This window comes from Peromyscus leucopus, chromosome 4 (assembly GCF_004664715.2).
Source record: "Peromyscus leucopus breed LL Stock chromosome 4, UCI_PerLeu_2.1, whole genome shotgun sequence".
NCBI lineage: Eukaryota > Metazoa > Chordata > Mammalia > Rodentia > Cricetidae > Peromyscus > Peromyscus leucopus.
In genome coordinates this window covers 45,730,915-45,755,196 of record NC_051066.1, presented here as the reverse complement: position 1 = coordinate 45,755,196, position 24,282 = coordinate 45,730,915, and the positions used below count along the sequence as shown (strand labels likewise).

Sequence of the window (24,282 nt, the reverse complement as noted above, 5' to 3'; positions counted from 1 at the left end):
ATAAACAGCCATTTGTCCCACCTTAGAGGGGACAGCAGTAGACCCAGGACCCAGGATCTGGGGCAACACACAGGTCTCTCATGGGAACAGAGGCTCGTTGGACAGGAATGTCAGATGCTCTGATCCACATCAAAGCTTTGTCCTAAGCACCCTTTCACTCCCCATATATCCAGACAAGACCATGAAAAAGAGCACAGTTGTCACAAGCAGAAGCGGTCCATGGCCTTATTTTTCCAGAAAGCTGATTTTAAGAGGAAAAAAAGAATCTAGCGGTTTCATTTTCATTGTTGAAAATGTTTCATGATGATTATTGTAATATGAAAGCCATTAGCTCTCAAGTTTTAGGAAAACACACTTGAATTAAAAAAAAATGCTTTGTGTGGAATGCAGCGTGTGATCTGCCTGTGTGGCAGAGAGGTCCCTGCTGATGATTCACTAATGCAGAGCAACTGTGCAGGTGCGGGCTCTGATTCGCAGATCGATACTTCATCTCTAATTACCCGACCCCTCCTGCGCACTACTACTTTTCTAGTCCCCATGGAAACGGGACATGAATACTAATGCAATCCAGTTGTCAGGCACTGCCTGTAGCCAGCGCGAGTCTGCAAAGCCAACTCGGTCACAGCATACCAACGAGGAGTAATATTTTTCACAATCAAGCTCTGCTCTAGACTCACGAGAAGTCCATGCCTTCAGGGGACTCAGAATGAATGTATTTCAGTGAGTGCTATTTTGGTTAACTTATGAAATGTATGTTTCTTCACACACACACCCCCCCCCCCCGCCCCCTTTAGTCCTGGAGTTTCTACAAGTTGATAGGACACTGAGTGACTGAGTGAGCTGGAAAAAGACTTACCAGAGTCAGGAGCACTTGGAACAATTACAGAAAAGTATGTATCACACTGTAAGGTCAGAGTGACCATTTGTACTTGGAGATCAAGTAATGCTTGACCTCAACCTCCCCCATATCCATTCCCATTTCATGGAGTCCTACAGTCTTCCTGCTTGGCTGCCTGGAGAAAGCTGTCATGAAATGTCATCCTCTCCAGATGTGCCCGAATGCAATGCAAGACAACTGTGTGTGTAGCGGGGTGCCTTTTCATGTTCTTTAGAGGACACTTCACTAAACCAAAGTGCAGGTATTACTGTAACTGAGATCCTATGAGCCATCACCTCAGTGCTGGCACAGTTCCTGTATCACCTGGAAAACTTTAGTTTGAGAAGCAATGGGCAATCTCACCCCAAACATATTCCCCAAATGTGCAGAATACTGTTGTTGTAACCAGCTGCTAACTGTGAATAGTATGTTAAAGATTTGCTAGTCATATCATAGAAATATAATGCCTTATGAGAGAAAACATGTTGCATTTTTATATTTCTATGAGAGAAAATATGTTGCATTAATTGTTTCATAAGAAGGATTTCTATACACAGTGTGTAGATACTTGAGATGATGCAAAAATATTAAGAATGCAGTAGCTAGAGGGTCTCAGCTTTGCCAGGATAACTTCAACAAGAAGGAGAGAAAACAAATGTGGTGCTTACATTGGGGACTTTGAATTTACTTACTAAATTGAATTCTGTGGTCTGAAGTAAGAGAGGCAGAGCAGTGAGTTGCCTGGTGCTAGTGAATCCCTGGATGTTATTCCCAGCATGAGGGGGGGGGAGGGGAGGAGTAGTGTTTTTCTTAATAAGGGACCCATCCTGATCAAATCTAGAGTCAGTACTTAAGACTGATAACCAGCAAGTGACAAAACCAAAATGCCTGTGTTTACATTCAGGCCCACCCCTCTCTGCTGACTGGATCTGTGACCTTGTACAATGACAGCCTGGAGAGCCCTGGGTTCTTTGCTGGTGAGGATGAGGATGAGTTATACAACACAGGGTCTGGCCTTCAGTGAGTGCTCAGGAAAGGGCGGCTATCACTCCTGGGGTGTGGTTAGCACCACTGGCCGTGCAAATTTTACCCTGGCTATTCACTAAGCCGGGAGCGTCTTCTAGTCATTACCACACCCGTAAAGAGTGAGAATGTTCTCAAAGCAGCACACAGAGCGAAGAATTTGAGTCATTTCCTAAAGTAGACCATATGAATATATGTGAGGAAGTGTGGCTATCACCACAGCTCTCAGTCCCCACATTCAGAAAGCTAAGGCAGGAGATGGCCAGTTTAAGGGGGGCTTGGGCAACACAGCAGGACCCCGGATTAACAAACAAACCAACCAACCAACCAACCTGCCTCTCCAACAGCAGCAAGAATACAGAGAGCTGGAGTTTTACCAGAATCCACAGGGGATGACAAAGTCTCCCCAGGGTGTCTATACCAGGGTTGTTCCAAGGCATCCCTGGCAATGCAACTGTGGAAAGGAGATCCACAAGAGGAACCCCAAACATTAGGGCCACAGGAATTAGGGCAATATGAACAGCTAGACTTTTCAAACCAAACTTTGAATGGGTGTGCACGTGTGTGTATATGTAAATGTGTGTGCACATGTATGTGTTATGTACAGAGGCACAATCACATGTGAACATGTGTGTAGAGTCTAGAAGTTACCATTGAGTGTCTTTCTCTACTTATTTCCATTTTATTTCTTGAGATATCATCTCTCACTGAATGTGGAACTCACTGGTTCAGCTAAACTGGCTGGACAGTAGACTCCAGGGTTTCTCCTGTCTCCATGCCTCCAGTCTGGGATTTATCCTGTTGTGTCTGGATATCGATATGGGTTTTAAGGATCCAAGTTCAAGTCTCCATGAATGGGAAGTAGGTATTATACTGACTGAGCCATCCCCCTAGCCCAAGGTCAAACCTTCTCATTTCTTTGCCATTTTAACAGGAAGTCATCTTACAATTACTATTTTCTCATATCAAAATTGTTAATAACTTCATGGTCTTTTGTAATATGGTATTTCATTCTAATTTCTACATCTGAGAGCTCTTGAATAATAATGTGTTAAAATATTTTTAGAAACAGTATCGATATTTCTGCTTTTTGTAAAAGAACTGGCTCCTTCATTCTTACCTGTTCCTTTGTTTATGTTGTGACCACGAGACAAAGACTTGCTACCTCTCTTCATGGCCAGTTGCATTCACTACTTTACTAGGATCATAAGTACAGCTGTTTTAGATTTATTTTCAAAGAACTGCAGGTTACTCTATTCATTTGATAATAATGTAGTGAAACAATAATGTTGATATTAGGTATTAAGAACATTTAAAATGGTTTGTGTTTTTAATAGGCATATAGATATTGATAATATTTTCATTGTGATTAAAAACTTTGCATATTCATACTTGAAAATCTTTAAGATTCTTTCTTCAGCATGAATTTATAGGAGTTGAACTTCCAGGTCGAAATTTATGAGCATATTTTTAATTATTCTGTATCACCATGTTGCTTTGTAAGCAGACTGTATCAATTTACCGTAACTGTCTCGGTTTCAGGTTCTTCACTGAATTATCAGATACACGCTGAAGGTGCTGTTTTAGACCACATGACTGAGGTCAGAGATAGATCAGCTAAATACCGGGGAGACTGGGTAACTTGCCTAAAGTCATAAAGCGGACTGGAAGGATAATTAGTCATGGAGACAGGAAAGGCACTGTGGGGACAGCATGACTCCAGGACCCTCTTCAGCACCTTCTCTGTGCCACACTACCCTGAGATTGTCACTCCTCGGAATGCTCTCTTGTTGGGAATAGGAGCCACAGCTGCTAAAAAAGGAAGTGGACCGGAACAAATAGAGACAGGTGGGTAAAGGGGTTTGAGAGAGAGTGGTGGGGTACAAGGAGAGACGAAGCAGTGGACGCAGCGCTGAAGTTTGATCTGAAATTTTGTTCCCAAAAGTACGTTAGCCCGTTAGTAAGAGTCCAGGCATGGTTACAGCAAGGTGTCACCGACTAGGGGGCCCCAGCAGTACATCACATCAATTCTGTTTAGAGGTTACAGTAGATTCAGAATTCCCTGCAGAGCCTGACTGTCAATCAGCAATAATTAGTGTATGCAGCTGTGTCTGGCCCATGGTCCATGCAATGAGGCCTATGAATGAGGTCTAACATAAAAGCCACAGAGTTACTTAAAACACTGTGAGGGTTTTGTGTGTGTTGGGGGGGGGGGTTATTATTTTTTTCTCGTCACTTCATTCCATGGTTCTGGAGCATGAACTTTGGACATGACAATATTGTATTGCAATGTCAAAAGGCTGAGCAGGCCTACACGAGCCTTCCAAAGCTTCATATACACTTAAATCAGGGATCTCAGAGAAAGTATCATTTTCCCATTTTCCAGGAAAAATGAGAGCCCCCAAAAAAGAGATTTCAGAGAGCAAAGTGTAAACTGCACCTGAATGTAGACCAAGTTCTTCCTAACTGGCCAAGCAGAGGGTAGCAATTCAGCCTTGAACTCTACCCACCTAAGTGTCCCATAGTGATATGTCTTTGGATTCTTCATCAAACCAGGTCAACTATTATAGCGGTAATTATTTGAACTGCTAGCTTTTTGAAAGCTGCATTCTAACTTTTCTTGAACTCAGTCAAAGAACTTAAAAACACTACCAGTTCTGCCTAGGGACATCAATTTTCTCTTCTGAAACCGGTTTTTCTTCCCCCAGACAAGACATTTAGGATACTTGATCTTTACAGTTCCTTCTCCCCATGCTAGTAGTCTAAGTCATGTGCACATTAAAAAAAATCTTTGTGTGCGTGTGTGCTGTATTTACAGACTCATCTGTCTGAGAGCAGGCACACGCCACGGCAAGCATGGAGACTCAGAGGACAAACTCAGGCCCTCACTCTCCTAATTGTTTGGGTCAGGGTCTCTTTGTTGCGTGATGCTGCACGTGTCAGGTAACTGGCCTATGAGCTCCTGGGGTTCTCCTGTCTCTCCTTGCCATTGCACTGTAGAAGCATCGGGAGAATGATCATGCTATACTGAGTTTTATGTCTGCCTTTATGTCTGGTCCTGAGCCGGCTTTCCTCACATCTCACACTTGCACAGCACGTGCTTGAACCACCAAGACATCGCCCCAACTTGTCAAGTGCACTTCTGATACAAGCACATGATGGGCCATGTTCAAAGGCAAAAATAAAATTCAGATTTCCTTAAGTGAGTGACTGTGTCCAAACAATTCCACAATTTAAAAATACCACACCCCCCAAAAAACCCTGTAAATGAATAGTCATTCTAACAACTGGTCACATTTTATTTTCACCTTCAAATAGATGAAGAGATGACCATTCTATTTCAGAAGCATTCCAAGTTGACCAACAAGCAGAAGATAACAACTGGAAATACTAGACCAGTAGAATATGCTATGGCCACATGTACCATAAAAGGCAGGGCCATGGTTCAAGTCAGACTCAAAAAATTCAAGGGCACAGGCAATGGAAAGAGTCTGGAAGAGAATTTCTCAACTGCAAGTTTTAGTGGTTAATCATAAAGTGTATACAACAGAGGGCAGCCGGCAGATATTTTGGTGTGTGCCGTATGCTTGTGTTCATGTTCACGACTGTGTGCAGGTGCTTTGGCACATGTGTCTGTGTGCATGTGGAGGCCAGCGGTCAGTGTCAGGTGTCTTCTTCTAGCCTCCATTTTCTATTTTGAGACAAGGTCTCCCACTGACCCTGGAACTTGCTGGTTCAGCAAGGCTAGCTGGCCAGTCAGCTCCAGGTATTTGATTAGCTCCGTCTCTCCAATGCTGGAATAGCAAAGGTGCACCATCATCCATGTCTGGATTTTCATATAGGTGTTGAGGATCCCAACTCAGGTTACTTATGTGGCAAGCATTTCATTGACTGAGATACTGAGAGGCCACAGGAGCACCATGGTGGACTTCTCCCAGCCTCTACCAGACCTGAGTTTCAGTTCAGTTTCAGTTTCAGTTTCTGATAAGGCAGGCGAGGGAGATATTGCGTACCAGGCATAATTCAGCACTTACAGCCCCAGTCAATCAGACAGATACTAGTGTGGCTGCTGCTCACTTGGCCATTCATGTTTAGGATGACCTAATCCCCGCCTGGCTGTCTATAAAAGGACCCTGCCAGCTTCTCTGGTCATTGTCATTTTGTTGTGTGCCTGACCCCTGCATGCAGGAATTCTTCTCTTGAGAAATACACATTCTTGCCCTCACGTACATGAGTGGGTGGTCTTTTGTAGGATGATCTATGAACCCTAACAACTTCTCCCCAACCCTTACAACAGTGTTTTTAAAAATAATAAGAAAATATAGTGTATTACTGAAGCACATTACAGAAAGTAAAGGCAACATGGGGAGGTTAGACTAGTCACCCAGATACTGTTCTCAGCTCAGAGCTGGATTCTGCAAACCCCACTTCTGCTGGCTCCACAGTGCCAGTGTCTTGCCAAGTCTGATCTCTCAGGAACACTATGGGGCTGGAAAGCAGCAGGGAGAGGATGGAAGTGGGTCTCTTCTCTTTTACTATCTTGCCAGTGACATACTTTAGCCCATGGCAATGACAGGGCCAGTTTTGCTCTCAGGGACACCGGCCAGCCAGCATCCCCTCTTCAGAAAGTCTTCTGGGCTCCTTGTGATTTTCAGTTCCTTTCTGGAATCCCTTGATCCTGAGTGTTAGTGTTTTCAAGCACTAAGGAAAGGACCAGCCCTTGAGATGTTTGCTACTGATTCACAATGGCAAAGGTGCTTACACCTGTGTATAAGCTAATTAGCATCGCTAAGTACTCTGCTCAGTTCAAAAGCAGACCATCTCAGAAAGGAGCAGTGAGCTGACTCACATTCAGGCTGCAAGCTTCTTACTGCACAGTGGGGACCACCAGCTAGCTCTTCAGTTGCTTTGATTTACACAGCCTCAGTGGTTCCCATGAGCAATCATTCTGTTGTTGTTTTAAACGTTATAGTAACTTCTAACACACTTCTTGTGGTTTCTCTCTTTACCAGGCTTTGATACAGAAGTTAGATACAGTTGTATGTTCAACAGTTTTTCTTTTAGTTATATGCAGGCATGTTTACAAAATTATGATACAAAAATGTACCAAATGGTTAAAAGCTAAAAACAAACTAGCCTAACATGTAGATCCTAAGAAATACCTTTTACCTATATCTTCATTATGTGTGTGTGTGTGTGTGTGTGTGTGTGTGTGTGTGTGTGTGACATTCCTGTGATGTTATATTTAAAAAGTAAAACAAGGAATTTAAAAATATTTTTAACATTCTGTCAAACAGAAATTTCCACCTAAAAGTGACTAAATCCAAACCAACCACCCAAACAACAACAATAGCCCAGACTGGCCATTAACTCTCCATCCCCCTGCCCCAGCCTCCTCAGTGATGGGATTACAAATGTATACCCATACTGAGCAATGGTTTGATTTATTTCAGGACCCCAGGAAGCATGCCAATTTGTGTGAGTAGGCTGCAGGATTTCAGAGCACCTCAAGTAACTTAGAACCTTCTTTACAAAAGCATTTGTCTCTGCCAATCACATGTGTGGATGGAGCTACCCGAGGAGAGTTTGGATAGATCAGGAGTCACATGTGTGGGCGGAGCTATCTGTGAACAGCACCTGAAGATCCAGAAACACTGACTTGGGGGTAATTCAAACTATTTAGGTATTTCTCATCCTAGAAATAACCCTACATAATAGTTTACTTAGAGTCTGTAAGATAAATGCCACATAGTCTTGACTTGTCTAATCTTTTAGGACAGAGAGGACACTTAGTGCCCCTAGAAGGTGAGCTACAGCTGACCTGTCTGATCTAAGTGAGGATGGAGGGAACCTGGACAGTGTAGGCTGCCAAACATTTTTCTAAAAGCCAAGGAATAATCCACACTTTTGATACCGGAATAAAAATTAGTTCATTGCTCAGTGATTATGAGAATTTTCCTACTACATTATTTGAAAAAATCTGAACACAAAGGTAAACTTGGGCTATGTTGGTAAAATGTATTGACTCTATGTTAAAATATTTACAATATTATGAAATTTTCATTTTAATTTTGAGGCTACATCCATATTTTTTTCCTCTTGGTTTGAGACAATAATACTGTCTTTTCTAAGTTCATAAAACTATTTAAAATATGTAAGTTTTTAAATTATTTAAACTGGAATAAAGATGTGGTTTAGTCAATTTAATTAACTTGACTAAAGAAAGAAGTCATGTGGAAGCTGTGCATCCTGGGAATGTGAGCAAGTTAGTTGTATGACACAGCAGTGTGTACTTAATTTGAAGCTCACCGTTAGTACACTATAGTGTGACCTTCAGAGTATTACCTACCCTCTCTGAATGGACCAATAAACAAGAGTGCTGACAAGACATTTACAAAGTTGTACACAGGTATTCTGACAACAGGATTCAACACACGTCTCTATCTCACACAATGGAGGCTCAATCAAGCAGTTCATCCAAATGAATGCTCTTCAGACAGCATTAGAGAAAGGACCTCAATACAAGTTTATTCATCCAGAACATGTCTAGGTCTTTTACTGTTGTTAAAGCATTTGTGATAGCCTGAAAGGAAAGCAGTATAAAACTGGTGAGGTCTAAGAAAAAAAATTTCCCAAGCAAACATTCTATTGACAAGTTTCTTCATGGCCTTGCATGGTCCACTGGCCTCCCCTCTTGATCCGCTCAGTCTGGACAAAAGGTATTTTCATGCCATTCAGTTTGTGTAGGGGCAGAATGAACTAGAAAGAACTAGATCTATGTCAAAGTGCTTCCTGTTCTGCTGTCAGATGGCCACACTTATCACGTGAGATAACGGAAACTATCCAAGGAAAGGATGGGACAGGATAAAAGAGTGGTCCCGGCTCCCACCACCTTCCCCTTACACCATCAAAACCTCTTACAAGCAGAAGCAAGCGTGAACCCCCAAACCGTGGTACTGTTAGCAACTTCACATTCTATGAAGGGCAAATCTGCCACATCACCTCAAATTCTATCTACAGCTATCTTCTCCAAGTAAGCATAAGATATCTTATGCTCATTCAGTTTTCCTCACTAAGTCTGAAAACACAGAGGTAAGTGTTCAAACTAAGCATGTTCTGCCATGTCTGTTTACTCCAGCTGCAAATCGGGAGTGTGAAGTTCATCCATTTACATTTGCTCAAATGACCCTAGACCAGACATTCTTACTAAGTGAAAACAAAAACAAACAAACAAAAAACAAGTAAGCCAGCACAGTTGGTTACCTAAGGGAATGGCAAGCAGTGAAAAGTTTCTAGGGAGCTTTCACAGTGCACAGTACCACTTGTTATAAGAGCAATCCCACAGGCAGGCAACATCTGGTAATTTAGACTTTAAAAACAAAACATATTTGAAAAGTTCACATCAGTATTTATAAGCTTTCCTAGTAACTTATGCTACTTGGCCTGTATCCTATTTTAGAGATATGTTTGTAATAAAAAAAAAACAAAAAACAAAAAACAAACAAACAAACAAAACAAAAACACTGATAGTACTTTGGAGGTTAACAGTACAGTGTACTTTTAAGATTAACTTTCTATTTTGTACCAAGTTACCAGGGTTAACACATCCAAGAAAATGAGAAGATAAATCTTCGTGAGTCTGGAATTTAAGCACCCTGATTTATCAGTACATTATCAGTATGAATGGTAACCACTAGGCAGAAGGAGGCTACACCTGATAAAGGAAGATTTTCGTACATTAATGGGTCCTAGTTCATGCAGCGGTTAGCATGCCAGGAGCAAAGACAACACAGGCTTACAACAAAAAGCTGAACTTAACCACCAGCGGTTGGCTCCACCCTGCTAATTAATGAACAAGGCTCTAAAACAGCAGTCTCTACTGGTGGGGATGACAGTGATAACACCCACCGCAGCAACCAGAGCTTTCAGGTCATGTGACATGCAATACTGAAATGCTAATCTCGTTCATAGCATCAACTGGACGTTACAAGTACTGATGCAAAAAAGCAGTAACCAGGCAGAGCACACTGAAGACTTCACATCCTCCCTGAAGAAACAAACTGCTTTTCAAAGCATTTCAGACATAAGTCTAAATGAATTTTCTGTAAATATTTTTATAAATCAAATTTAAATATGCACATAATTCTTAGGAAGGCTTTTATACTATTTAGAATATTGTTACATATTAAAAGCTAGACACAGGCCTATAGACACATAAGAATTATATGAAGTAATGTGACAGTGCCTACCTGTTTCAAGAACCAGACTCCATAGATGAAGACATAGAGGTAAAAGGAAAATCTCCACCTGTGGAAGATTAAAGAAGTTAAGACATTCAGTTTATATATTTCACAGTATATCTGAAATATGTGAGGAAAAAGTTAATTAAGTTTTCTCTTCCTTTAAACCAAGGAACGGACTTGGTAACGATCACTAGTCGAACATAAACATTCCTGAGTATGGCTTAAGGGAAATAAATATTAATCATTATTAGTAACTTTTCTTTCTGTAAGTTATCAAATTTGCCCACCTTTCTTCTTTCCCAGCTTGTCAATTTTCTCTGAATGACACACATGGAGGGATGAGGTTCATCGAATGAAGATATTTACATTTTTATTTACAAAAAGCATCTTACCCTAGTACTCAACTCCCAATTTTATTTCTTGTACACCATGAAAAAATTTTAAGAACTGTGTGTGTGTGTGTGGGGGAGCAGGCACATGTGCATATGGGCACACATGTATGTACCTGTGTTTGTATCTGTGGTCATGTGCCATAGTGTGTGTGTATGGTCCAGTGATGAAAATCAGGCAGGTTAGTGTGTAGCACACACCTTTACTCAGAACCATCTCTCTGGCCTTCCTGGTACTTTTTGAATGTGAAGAGCATACTTCAAAAAACTGTCCAGGATTCACTCCACTGTATTCATAAGGGCACTAGGCTGGTGGAAGCTTGGATTACACATTATAGATAAACATCTCTGTTTGCAAAGAATCTAAACATTTTAAATAAAGTAACAGTGACAGATTTTAGGAGATGATTACAATGATGTATAAAATCACTTGAGGGAAATGAGAATTACATTCAGGAGAGAAAGAGGGTTGGTGCTAGGAAACCTCTAACAACTGGCTTTGACCCACCAGCAGACACTAGCATCCCTCAGACTATCACAAACAGACATTTGTGGGCCGGTCTACTCGCCAACATTCTAAAATCTAAGGCACAACTACTTTAGGGAAGAGTTTTAAATTCAGAGTTGAAAGTCTTCAATAAGTAACATAAAAATATGAATTTGAGAAGGAATAACAAAACAGTGGCAGAGGGATTAATTCAATACCCCCCCCCCACACACACCAGAAAAGCCTTGACTCTAACCCTCACGTGAAAGCCCTCCTGTAGAGACTGATAGCTCGCTTCCATAGCGTGAACAGCAAAAATGGACCTCATTCACATCCATGGCCAGCTTTCTTGGTGGCTACGGGCAAATGTCTCTGTGTTTCTTTCCAGCTTGTGTACAAATTCTAGATCAGAATGTTAACCAAGACTGACATGGGTATGTTCAGCTACAGAGTTCAACCTGATCTAAGGCTTTGCTGTCACCATACTGAATTCCAAATGAGTGTTAAATAGTCCCCCCCCCCCATTTTATCTGGAATGTGCTCTGCAGATTATGTGGCTGTGATGAATAACACACCATCTTTTCATTTTGGGCAAATCTGTTAATATCCCTTGTCCTCAGTTCTATCTCGGGGAGAGTAGGGCTATTCCATAACAGTAATTCAAGGATCTGGCCACCTTTAGAGTAACCTTTATTTCAGTCCCTTTCTCTCCCTATCACACGGAACCAGTGTACATCAAGAGTTTGCTTTCCTTTCCTGGCCTCTGGAGACAACGGAATTTGCAACTGCTCTAGTAAATGATTTATAACAGCTGTTTCCATTTTGGCTATTGTTAATAGGCAATGATCAGACAGCTTTTATGTATAATAAAATTTTTATAGAAGTCATTGGAATTCTTACCATCATTTATATGTCTGCATTTTATTCTATCACTAACATGACCCAGTTTTCATAAGACACAGGTTCTATTACAGGAACAGTGATGCCTACCTTATTTGAATAACAAGTTGCAATGAATATTTACAAGGCAGACTTTTTATTTCCACAAAATATCTGCAGGAAGCAAAATTTGCAAACATTTTGCAACATGAAAAAAATACTTTATTTATGGAGTTTCATATAAGTTACACTTTTAAATGATTGCTGCAAGCTTGTTTAGTGTCCCCCAGACTTCCACTAAAATATCTCTAGGAAGAGGTAAGGGAAGCTGCATATAACCATAAATAGGAAGACATGACTTTTAGTCTCCTGCTAAGAGTAGGAAGGAGTATTATAATAGTAAGAGAATAAAATTAGGTTTTAAAAAAGGTTTTAGAGGGCATAGGGTGATACCTCAGTTAATAAAGTATTTCCTAAAAATCATTAGGACCTGTTTTTAACTCCAAGAATCCATGAAAAATTTTGGGCACGGTATCTGTATTTGTAATCCCAGTGCCAGGAAGGCAAGAGCAATTAAATAAACCTCCCAAAAAAATTGAAAATTAGAGATTCCTAGATCTTGATGGTGTGGTCTGGTCTAATCTGATTGGTCACCTTCAAGCCAAAGAGAAACCTGTCTCAAAGAGACAGCATTCCTGAGTTTGTCCCCTGCCTCCACCCCTAAACACACACATGGACACACACACACACACACACACACACACACACACACAGCACACACACACGCACGCACTCACACTTTTTAAGTGGATAGAGATAACATTAAACAAATCATGAGTCTTAAGAAAAGCAGGAAAATCTCTTTCTGTGTATATCCCCCTTTCCACACTCTTGGCTATCTTGCCCAGAAACCTAGGCTGGATGATGCTTTTCGAGGCAGCAGCAGGAGAATCCCCCAACCACATCTGTTAGTGATTGCTACTTCCTTTTTCAACTAGACAAAGGGAGAAGTACTCTGTACCTTGGTGGTTTCAGAGGCAAAAAAAAAAAAAAAAGATTTCAAGACAAGATGTTTTTGAAAATGTTGCATGCCAGGGGTTGGAGCTCTTCCATAGCTCACATATATAACAAAGGACACAGTAATGGAGATAGCTAATTTATTTGGAAATCTCTTAGTTCACTGAAAACTGTCATAGTCTAGAAATATCAACTTGCTACTAGGTTAAAGACTTCAAAGAGGACTTTTACTAAGAAAAAAAGGACAGAGAACAGGACCAAGAGCATCTTCTCCTGTGAACAGACCTGAAGAGATCTTTTGCAATTCAGCAACAACAATAATAACAGCTCAATACTGGCATGAATCTACCAAACGGTACTGAGTACAGCAAGCGAACTGCATGCTAAACAGCCACAGAACACTCTCAAGATTTCCTACAAAAATCTGAAGCCAGTTTTCAGAAAATATTCGGCATTCTCAATGTGATAAAGAAGACAGGACTTCTAGAGTCAAAAGTAGAAAGACAAAGGTATAAGTCAATTTTGAAAAGTGCTGGAGTAAAACTGAGATTACAGGTGAAGAAAAACAAAAACAGTTGGTACAGACTCTGAAAATGAAGCCTAGAATTACCACCCCTGCAAGGAAAGGATGAGTAGAGAGAAAGAACATGACGTTGTGTAGGTGGGGAAGTGGGGCAGACCTGGGAGGAGCTAGGGGAGGGGAAAGAAGATGATCAAAATATACAAAAAAGTTAAATATAAAAATTAATTAATTAAAAAAAGATATACACAGAAGAAATTCAATCACTGAAACAGATGGTGAATAATCCCAAGAGATTCTACAGAGTATAAAGGACTATAGATCTGGGGGTCAGAAAAAAAAATAACTTACTATAATGGTTTCTAGGAAACGATAAGTGAAAAACTGACATAGAAGTAATCATCAATGACACATTTAAAAAAAAGAACTAGAAAAAAAACCCAAGAATCAAATTATGTTCTAAACAAGACCAATTCAAAGCCACATTTAGAAAAAAAAATTGAATCCTACAGTAAAAATGAAATGAAGAATCCTTCTGTCTTCAGGCAAGAAAACAAAACATGTCAACACACAAATAAATCAAATAAAAACAAATCACCATCAGGGGCACAGATGGCTACATGGTCTTTAATTTCCCCTTCTTACCACAAATGCTGAAAATGGGAACCCTTGACTGAAGAAAGCCACAGCCAGCTGAGGTGCCTTTCATTGGTAAAGGAACTTGAAAAATATCCTCATAATCAAAGGTTGTGACAATGTGCTACTCTGAAACCTTCATTAAATGGTAAGTGTGCTGTGCTGTGTGTCAAATAAACACACATGTGGAATAAAAATCTCATTTACAATATTTCCTGTACCTTGACAAATGTACAGGATTTTTATAAATGTATAGATTTTTATAAATCTATAGATAAATAAAATACATAATTGAATTTTAAAAAAAGTAACTCTGGTCAATTTCAACCCATCAAATACAAAATATAAATTTAGAACTCAAAGAATATAATTTTTGAATAAATTATGCTGCATGAACTTAGAAATATACATAATTTCCCTAAAAAAAGATGATATAGATAAGAGGTAGATTATTGAATCTACTCTAAAAAAAAGAGATATAGAAATGATAGGATAAAAGGGTAGATTATTGAATCTACTCTGAAAAGAAAGGGGAGCTTATAGATATCATAAGATAAAAAGGTACATTAATGAATCTACTTTTAAAAGGCAACTACTAGTTTTAAATATTTTACATTGGATTGGATTCTTGTATATTGTATATAAATTATGTATATTGATACAAATTTGAGATTGATTTTGTTAGAAAATACTGTACATACATTTCTAACCTTGTTCAAGTTATTGTACCTTACAGTTCATTTAACAATGTAATACAAATTGCTAGTCCTTGAAAGTTATTATTACCAACTAATTAGGATATAAGAAATGCAAGTTAATAGTCATTACAATCGAACTTGTAGTCATATTATGTATATTTTCAAGGTTAAACAAAAATATATTTTAGATAGGTCATCTTCAAACACTTCAGAGATCTACAGAATATGGCATTTAAGACGTTTTAATAACATATATATTTTTTTAAGACTATGAGACATATCTGCTCCTGGCATCACCAATCTACTTCAGAGAAGATGATGGGCACTGAAGAAACTCCTTATGGAGTTTACTTTCATTATGGCAAAAGGTAGCCAGTGGCAAGGGAATTTTCTTGTCCTTGACTGCTGACAGTATGCTGTCCAAAATGGGCAAGCAGGACACAAAAGAAAGAACTGCCCATCCTTGCCAAGACAAGGTAGGAAGGCTCTTTTGAAAATTCTGCTTCACAAGAGTCTGTCAGATATGCTAGGCCTTTATGTCAAAGATGGATGCCCCAATGTTGCAGAGAAATCTTGAATGACTGTCCAGGCAGCCAGATGTTTCTGTCATTTCTCACATTTTTTGGAAGTTGCTTGTTTACACTTCCTGCTAACTCAGTTAATATTATATCCTTCTCAGGTCACTGAGGGAGTTGAAGATTAGATAGTTATAGTTTTCCTTGTTAACAAATTCAGAAAAAAAATAACTAAAGAGGTGTAAGATGTATAAATTTGAAAGACATCAAAAGATAGTTTTCAGTTGATAATACAAGTTAGGGTAGAACATAAATTAGGTATAACATTTTGGACTCATCAAGATAGGATAAACAATGGAGGTTTTTGTTTGAATTTTTCAAATGTTAATGGACTGGACATTGTTAATATAATTCTTGACTGTATATATTATATATACTTATTGTATATAGTTTTTCTTATATTAGTTATAACCTTCTTTTATTATTTTAGACAAAAGGGGAAATGTGGTGATATATTGTATACCCCAATATATCATGTATCCTAATAAACTTACCTGGGGATCAGAGGACAGAGCCAGCCACTAGATTAGACACTGAGACAAGACAGTGGTGGCATATACCCTTAAGTCTATCACTCAGGAGGCAGAGATTGTCTGGCTCTCTGTGAGTTTAAGGCCTCACAGGAAACAGAGCCAGGCAGTGGTGGCACACACCTTTAATCCCAGCACTTGAGAGCTCATGACCTTGCTACCAGTATTTGGGAAGCACACGTCTTTAATCCCAGCACTAGAAAGGAAGTAAGATGGTAGGGCACAGAAAGGTATATAGGCATGAGGAGATAAGAAGTCTCGCTCTGGAGGCTGAGGAGTTGGTAAGGTGAGCTTGGCTGTGACTTGTTCTATTCCTCTGATCTCTCAGCTTTCACCCCAATATCTAGCTCTGGGTTTTTTTTTTTTAATTAATAAGACCATTTAGCAATTCATGTTACATTTCATTGTCCAACTAAAGCTATGGTTCTTAAGGGACAACATAAAATATTTAACAACAACCAAGAGATGAATTCTGAGACTGTATTAGTAAAAACAAGGAATGAAGAAGCAAAACATTAAATTCACTGTTACAGAGAATACTGTTTGATAATAAGAGATATGCAACTAAAAATATTTTCATAATATCTTAAAAGATGAGTCCTCATTAAAAACTATTAAGCCAAAAATTACTCCTGTGCCTTTACTTAGGTAGTGTTCAACTAGCAGAAGTTGGATTTCTAATTAATTAATTTATTTTTAAGTAAAGCAAGAACTCCCAGAGATAAGGAAGCAGGACTGAGGACAGTCATCTCATATGTAGCCCGAGAAGAGCAGGGCACTAGTGTGGTTGGCAGAATCACAACCTGAATCCTACTTTCCACAAAGGACACAGACACTTGGTAGACCCCACCATTAACTCTCTATTCAGATCCTCTGTTGGCAACAGAGTTCTTGTCACTGGCCACACAGTCGGTAAATGACAAAATGAGGACACAAAGCCAGCACGGCCTCCGGGGGCACCTCTCAGAGCCTGCAGAATTAGCTCACACTCCCGTGCACAGAGAAGGCACAGAGTGTTTGACAAAGGCGTGCACTCAGAAAGGAGGGAGCTGAGATTAGGCACTAGCCTGTAACTGCCTTTGGGGTGACCATACAAGTTTCACTCTATTTAATGAACATGGCGATGTCTATTTTTCCTCCTTCTTTAAGCCACAACAATCACATCTTCTCCTTTATCCAAACTGACTTTTTCATATAACCTTTTCTGAACTTCCTTCTGGTCTTTACCTACTAAGGCTCTTGTCCCCCATAAGATACTGATTTAACACTAACATATCCTTTAAGCGTCTGATGATTCATTGGATCTTTCAGCTCTGAGTGAGAATTTGGTACCTTAAATCTTCTGCCCAGGACTAGCTCTTTGGAGGCTGTGTTCACACACACGGATGAGACACAGTTTCCATAATTCTCACACAGTCTAGAACAAGTGGCATTGCAAATGTACCTGCTGACCTGAAATTGAAGACAGTAACAACTACTCCTATGGGCTAGAATGAGGAGGAAATGAGGCAATTGTCAGAAGTAGATGGACAGACAGGTGATACATGGTACATGCTGAAGACTAACTTGTCATGTTCACAGTTCTTAGCAGTTCTCATGTGGAATGCATCCAATAAATGATTTCTAATTAATTTTTGTGACTAACTATATCTCAGTGCCAATGGTTACATAACACTACCTCATGAGAGTATGGTTCCCAGGCAGACGTGTCACGTCACATGGGAAGACCTGGGTGACAGAGGAAGCCTGAATTCTTATGTGGTTGAGCAGTAGGTCATGTGAAAGAGAGACTGTGTTGCCTTTTTATCAACTTTACGTATTCAGATCTGTGTATAGTTTTTAAAGGCACTTACTTACTATTCAACGTTACAAAACCATTTGCAATTTACCTACATTTTATCTATACATTTTACAAACACTCCAGGATTGGTCAGAATAAAACTCTGTGAGCCAGTAAGTTTCCAGGGCCACTGGTGTTCTAAGCACAAATGGCATGTGGATGCCCCGGCTATTGAGGGTGTACAGATGAGCATAAGGAGGGCAAGCATGGGTTGAGGGTGTACAGATGAGCTGGTGTGTGGGCTATTGAGGGTGTACGGATGAGTTGGTGTGTGGGCTATTGAGGATGTACGGATGAGCATAAAGAGTTGGTAATGCACAGGGTTTTCATGGGCAACAACTCACTCTTGTTTTCTAGTGATTTAATGAATTCCTGCTCAGTTCTCAGAAAAATGATCATGTAACAAAATTGGGGAGATCAAATCAAAGAAATTTTACCTGTATTTATGCAAATGACCAAATAGACATTCCTTAAAGATTTACTAAATGACAAGAATGTCTCATGTGAGTATGAATATTTACAGTCCCTCCTTTAGGGCCTGACAATTTACAAAGTTGTTTCTCGACAGACTATGGCTATAAATCTAAGTTTATCTAGCTACATCTATGTCTGTACTTTTAGCTTATAATCCAAAAGGGATTTTTATTTCAAGGTCATCCTGCCATAATGTCTCTATGATGAACAAGTCTTTCCATCTCAGAAAATCTTAAGGTGGAGACAGCATCACAGTGTGTCCCTTCTATAGGTGAGCTAGGCAAGAGAGGGCAAGGGAGACAGAAGAGGAACGGGTTGGATGTGAAACTCAGAGAAGGTTCCAATGGGCTATGAGTTTCCAGGGTCCAAATCTTCTGAAGACTGTGGCAATTACACAGAGCAAGACAACAGGCTGTTATTAACAGCATAAAGGGCCCTGCTCCAAATCATATAGTAGTGAAGAAAGAATTAATGGAGATGGGAGCTGAGGGTGGCCAGGCCCTTCCTAGTACTATCTGAGACTTGACAAGAACATAAGACTATAGGATTTTTTTTATATAATCATATATTACATATCATATATAAATATATATTTGTATATATGTCTGTATTGTAATATATTTCCTTTTGAATACAAAGGACAAAAAGATGTATCATTGAGTAAGAAAAAGAAATCATTATTACAAAATACCTATCATATTGCCAAAGTTTTGATAGTAAATTTATCTTTTGCAGGTATGCTCACGTTTAAATCTATATTAAAACCTTTTCTTTTTTATTGCTGCTTTAAAAAAGTTAGTAAAAATATAATCATTTCATTTTTTCCTCCCTCTCCTCCTTTGTGCCCCTTCCCCAGCTTCCTCCCAAATTCACAGCTTACTCTTCTTCAACCACTGTTGTTACACATACATACACATACAACCTGATGAGTTCGTTCAGTGTTGCCTGCAATGTATACGCTTCTAGGGCTGACCACTTGGTATTGGGATACCAATCAGAGGCCTCATTCAGGGGCCCAAGTTCTCCATCTCTTAGGAGTTGTTAATTGCTTGTAACTATTCATCTAGGGGTAGGGATTTCTCCTGTCTACCTTAAGATATCATTGTTCAGGTCTTGTTTAGGCAGCTAGGTTGTTGAGATTTCATGGGCATAGCTTCCTGGCTTGAGATATGTGTGTGTGTGTGTGTGTGTGTGTGTGTGTGTGTGTGTGTGTGTGTGTGTGTGTGTATACATATATATATATACATATATATATACATATATATAATCTGAAGATGTACAAAGAAGAAAGCAATTATACAGAAAATGGGTGTATGAGTACAGTCAGGAATTACAACTAGACTTCTAGCAGATCAGACACTCAGAGCATTACAAATGATGCTATATTAATGTGAAAACAAATTAATAACCAAAGCATTCACTATTTCCCTATAACATACATGCTATGAACTTCAAACAAGCAGAATCCTGTAGCAAACTGAGTCTCACATGGTCCCCTGTTCACACATATTTGGAACACAGTGGGTATTATAGTAACATGCACTCTTTCCCTATTGTATGATTGAGCATAGTGCAGTCTCCTGCTGTTCTAAAACCTCTTTGATGTGAAAGCTCGGGTTAATAAGGGCAGACTGCCAAAGGAGATAGGCAGAGTAGATGTTTCTAAAACCAAGCCAAGAGAGTAGGGCTTCTTGCTAAGGGGGTAAATAATTAAGGCCTGCAGTATTCTGTAAATGATGTCTCACTCTAAAATCTGGCCTATGTATAGCCAGAGTCCTAAGGGAAGGACTCTGAAGACAACTAAAGGGTCAGTTCTGGCCTTTCTGGCTTCCAAGAAGCCAATCCACCTTTATGTTCCTGGAGTGTTATGTTCCTAACACTCCAGTATCCCACTCCGTATGCCTTTTGAAATATCCGTTCTGGGCTTACTGCTCCCTTGACCTCCATTTTTAGATTGGTTAAATCCTACCTCCCCTACAGGGAGGGCCACTACAGGACCATCCTGCTCTCTCAACGCCTATGCCCCTGACCCCCGACTCTGAGGAAGGTTTGAAGAATTACTTTGCCACTGCTAAATATGCAATGTTTTTATTTTAATATCCTTTTATTTTTAAATTAAAATATAATTACATCATTTCTTCCCTTTCTCTAATCCCTGACAACCCCCTTGCTCTGTCAAAGTCATGGCTTCTTTTTTCATTAATCACTGATATTCCTAAGTATGTAAATTCAACCTACTTGGTCTATACAATGCTATTTGTGTGTATATATGTTATACATATGCACATAATTTCAGAGCTGACCACTTGGTATTGAATAACCAATTAGGGTGCTCCTCTCTGAGGAAGACTATTTCTCCCACACTCAGCCTTCTTGTCTGTAGTTTTGTTTTGTTGTTTTGGCCTGGAGTTGAGGTCTTATGAGATCCCTTCCATTTTAGCATGTCTGCTGGTGTCCTTGTTCAGGTCTTTAAACATGCATTCTTACCACCAAAAAGTCAAACAAGAACAGACAGAGCCACTACTGAGTGTATTCTCATCTATAATTCCACGTATCCACACAGAACAATTCTCTAAGTTTGTTCTTTTCCCTTAGATAATGAGGAAATGTGGCACAAAGAACAACCGTGGCATGGCTGATGTACCATGGGAGCTGGGGGCCAAACTCAAGATGTCGTCTGCAAGGTCTGATGTTAAAGTCTGTGGGTTCTTTCTGTGTACTCTATTATTCAACCACAGAAATAACAGCCAACACCAACTAACTACTAACCAATGAAGAATGGATAAACAAAGGAGGTGTGGCCTCTGAAACAAGGACTGATAAATGCTACAAGACACATAAAATTCAAAAGCATTATGATGAGGGAAAGAAGTCAGCACATAAAGCCACATATTGGGTAATTCTGATTATATACAATGCTCAGGAAAAACAGCTCTATGGAGAGAATAAGATAGGTTAGCGGTTCCCTGGAACTAGTAGTCAAAGTTGACTTGGAGTGACAGCAAGTAAGGACAATTTATATTTTCTGGGTAATGTTCCAAAACTGGATAGTGTTCCAAAACTGGTATAACACTGTCAATTTGCCAAAAATCACTGAATTGTACTCTCAAGACAGATGGATTTCATGCTATGTAAATTATGTCTTAACAAATAGGTTAAAACAAACAAGCAAGCAGGCAAACGGCACTGCCTCTGCTCATGGCTCTGTGCCCATTCTGCCTATTCTTGCTGGCTGCAGGTCTCCTATTCTGGCTCTCTACAGCTGTTCTACTTGTTTCACTGGGGAATCAGCTCATGACTCAGACTCTCTCTTGGACGTATTCCATATTATCCAGGGTTCTTTAGAGGAACAGACTGATAGAATGAATACACACACACACACACACACACACACACACACATATATGAATATACACACATATATATATATGAAAGAGGGATTTTTTTTTAAGAGTGGCTGTGGTCCAGCTAGTCCAACAAGGTCTGATGAAAAAGCCAGGATTCTGATAATTATTTAATAGAAGAGGCTGGATGTCTCAGTCAGTCTTCAATCTACATCAGAATCCCAAGGAAGTAGGTTCCAATACCAGTAAAAAAAAAAAAAAAAAATGCCTCAGCTGCAGGATAGATGAACTTGCCAGAGAGAGTGAGGGAAGTGGGAAAACGCAAAAGCTTTCTTCCTTTTCTGTGGGCTGCCACCTGAGTGAGGGTGTGGCTCAGATGCAGGGTGGCTCTTCCCACTTCAAATGAGTCAATCAAAAAAAAAAAAAAAAAAAAAAAAAAAAAAAAAAAAAAAAAGCCCTTGCAGGTACCCACATGCCTGAGTCTTAGTTGCTTCCAGATGTAGCCTAGCTGACAACCAAGATCAGCCATCACACATTGGAAATTCAGGGCAAACACCTACTACAAACTGGTGACCAGAGTGTTTCATGATGGAAGAAAGTCATTAGGAAATGTTCCATTTGGCATAATCTCAATGATGAATTCCTTCAAATTGGGAAAGATTTGGTGCTTTCTTCTCCTTTACTTCTAAAATATATTGCAAGGACAATTAGTTGACCTTTTTAACATTTTGCGTTATATCCTTTATTTTATCTCCAAAAAATCTGATATTTATAGAGAAAAATATCAGCTTTTTTTAATTAGAAAAAGAGTTGAATAAAAGAGTAAGAATAACTCTTAAAATCAAGAGATTGCCCTGGCTGACATATATGGAAAGATCAGTTAGTAAATATTTGAAGATCAGTGGACCAAGTGGGGGATAAAAAACCCAAAGGTATTATGTAGTATAATAAAGTACCCATAATCACTTAAAATGCAAGCATTAAAATGATAAAACCCATTTGTATCTCATAGGCTATATATCAGTTTGCAGTAAGCCAGACTTAATTGATTGGCCAGTTTGCCAACTCATATCATAGGCACAACTCAAACATACATCCAGAGCCACACCTGGAAACACACTTGCAAAAACAAACTTTATTGTACAATAGAATTATACCTTTGTAATGCTGTGTTTCTGAAATAGACACCCTTTTAAGTAACTACAACTTACAGCAGAAAGTGCTTCTAACTTTTCAGTTGGAAGGGAAACTGAGTTAATAGAAAAGACTAAACTCAGAAGAACCACATTAAGATTGGCTTATACAATGTAAAAATATACAAACCTTTGTTTTGCTTTCTTAGAGAGTGATGATTCCCTTACAGCATATTTGTTCCTAACAGCAGTTGCTGCTGCTGCTGCCGTCTTCTTCTTCTTCTTCTTCTTCTTCTTCTTCTTCTTCTTCTTCTTCTTCTTCTTCTTCTTCTTCTTCTTCTTCTTCTTCTTCTTCTAAATGTTATTTATTTCTTTTTGTTTGCTTGTTTTGAGAAAGGGTGTCTAAGTTATTTCTAAAGAAGTTAAAATACTAAAACATTAGGTAGATATTTAAGGTTTAATATATTTAGGCATTTTGTTATATGTAGCAAAGGGGAAACAATTAAGTATGGGAGTAAAGCATGACATGTTTTATAAGAATAATTATAAAACAGGAAAATGTGTTGAGACCAAGGCAGAAGGTATTGGTATTTTTCCCCCTAAAGATGATTGTGGTCCCAAATTAGGAAAGAGACATGACTGAGGGTGATGAGAAAGTTTGGACTAGTTGTGAATGGTTTGAGTAAGCTGCAAAAGAATTTCAGAGAGGCACAGGAATTCTTTCTTTTTTTGTGAGACAGGGTTTCTCTGCATTGTTTTGGAACTCACTCTGAAGACCACATTTGCCTTTAACTCAGAGATCCTCTTGCCTCTGCCTCCCAGAAAAGATTAAAGGTCTGTGCCACCACCAACCAGCAGCACAGGTTTTTTATAGGCAGCATAGAAGTCCTTGTGCCTACAGATAAGCACTAGGGGAACCTGGAATGTTAGCATACAGGGTTGTTCCTTTAAGAGAAGGAATATATAACCTGTTATCTGCCAAGAAGGCTGGCAGTGGACATGCATTCTAGCCTGGTGACCTTTGTGCTATCAGTGTGGTTGGAGTCCACACCAGACTTTCCCCCAGACCCTTATCATAAGCTTGTTTTTCTCAGTCAATCTAGAGCACCCATCTTTATAAGACAGTGTCCCATGTACTGTATGTACAAAGAGTTTCCATGTAGTCACATCCGATCTTTATTTAGCTTACTTTGTTCTTCAAGGTGCATGATTTACTGTGTACATGGGATTAATTATCACCAGCAAAGTTTTCACCAGATTGTGTTGTTCTTAAATAGCCTAAAATAAACTACTCAGGGTCAGGCTCCAGAAGTTTGAACCAATACCGACAACTTACTTGTATTGAACTGAACTATCTTCTTGCTTCTGACAGGTTGTTACTGTACTGGCCTTGGTGGTCACAGAGACTCCCACAGTAAAACATGAAATCAAGAGGTTCAGATTTTTGTAGACGCTGAACAGATATCAGGGACCACCGGCCCCAAATAAACTTTGATTCTCTGTATTCAAATTGTGAAGTTTTCCAATGAACACAAAGGCTTAAGGGGTTCAATTTCCAGAATTAGGAAAAAGGCAACACTTTGATTCTCCTGTTCAAATTGGGAAGTGTTTCAATAC

At 39.4% G+C, this 24,282-nt stretch overlaps 1 protein-coding gene across 2 annotated transcripts in view; it reads right to left on the bottom strand.

The window, feature by feature from the left end:
• Cers6 (ceramide synthase 6) overlaps positions 1-24,282 on the bottom strand; it is a 251,512-nt gene that overhangs the window by 101,185 nt on the left and 126,045 nt on the right. For both annotated transcript variants that reach the window (XM_028882011.2, XM_028882012.2), the window contains exon 4: positions 10,150-10,207. In XM_028882011.2, the coding sequence (XP_028737844.1) occupies positions 10,150-10,207 (58 nt within the window). The remainder of the gene's footprint in view (positions 1-10,149; positions 10,208-24,282) is intronic.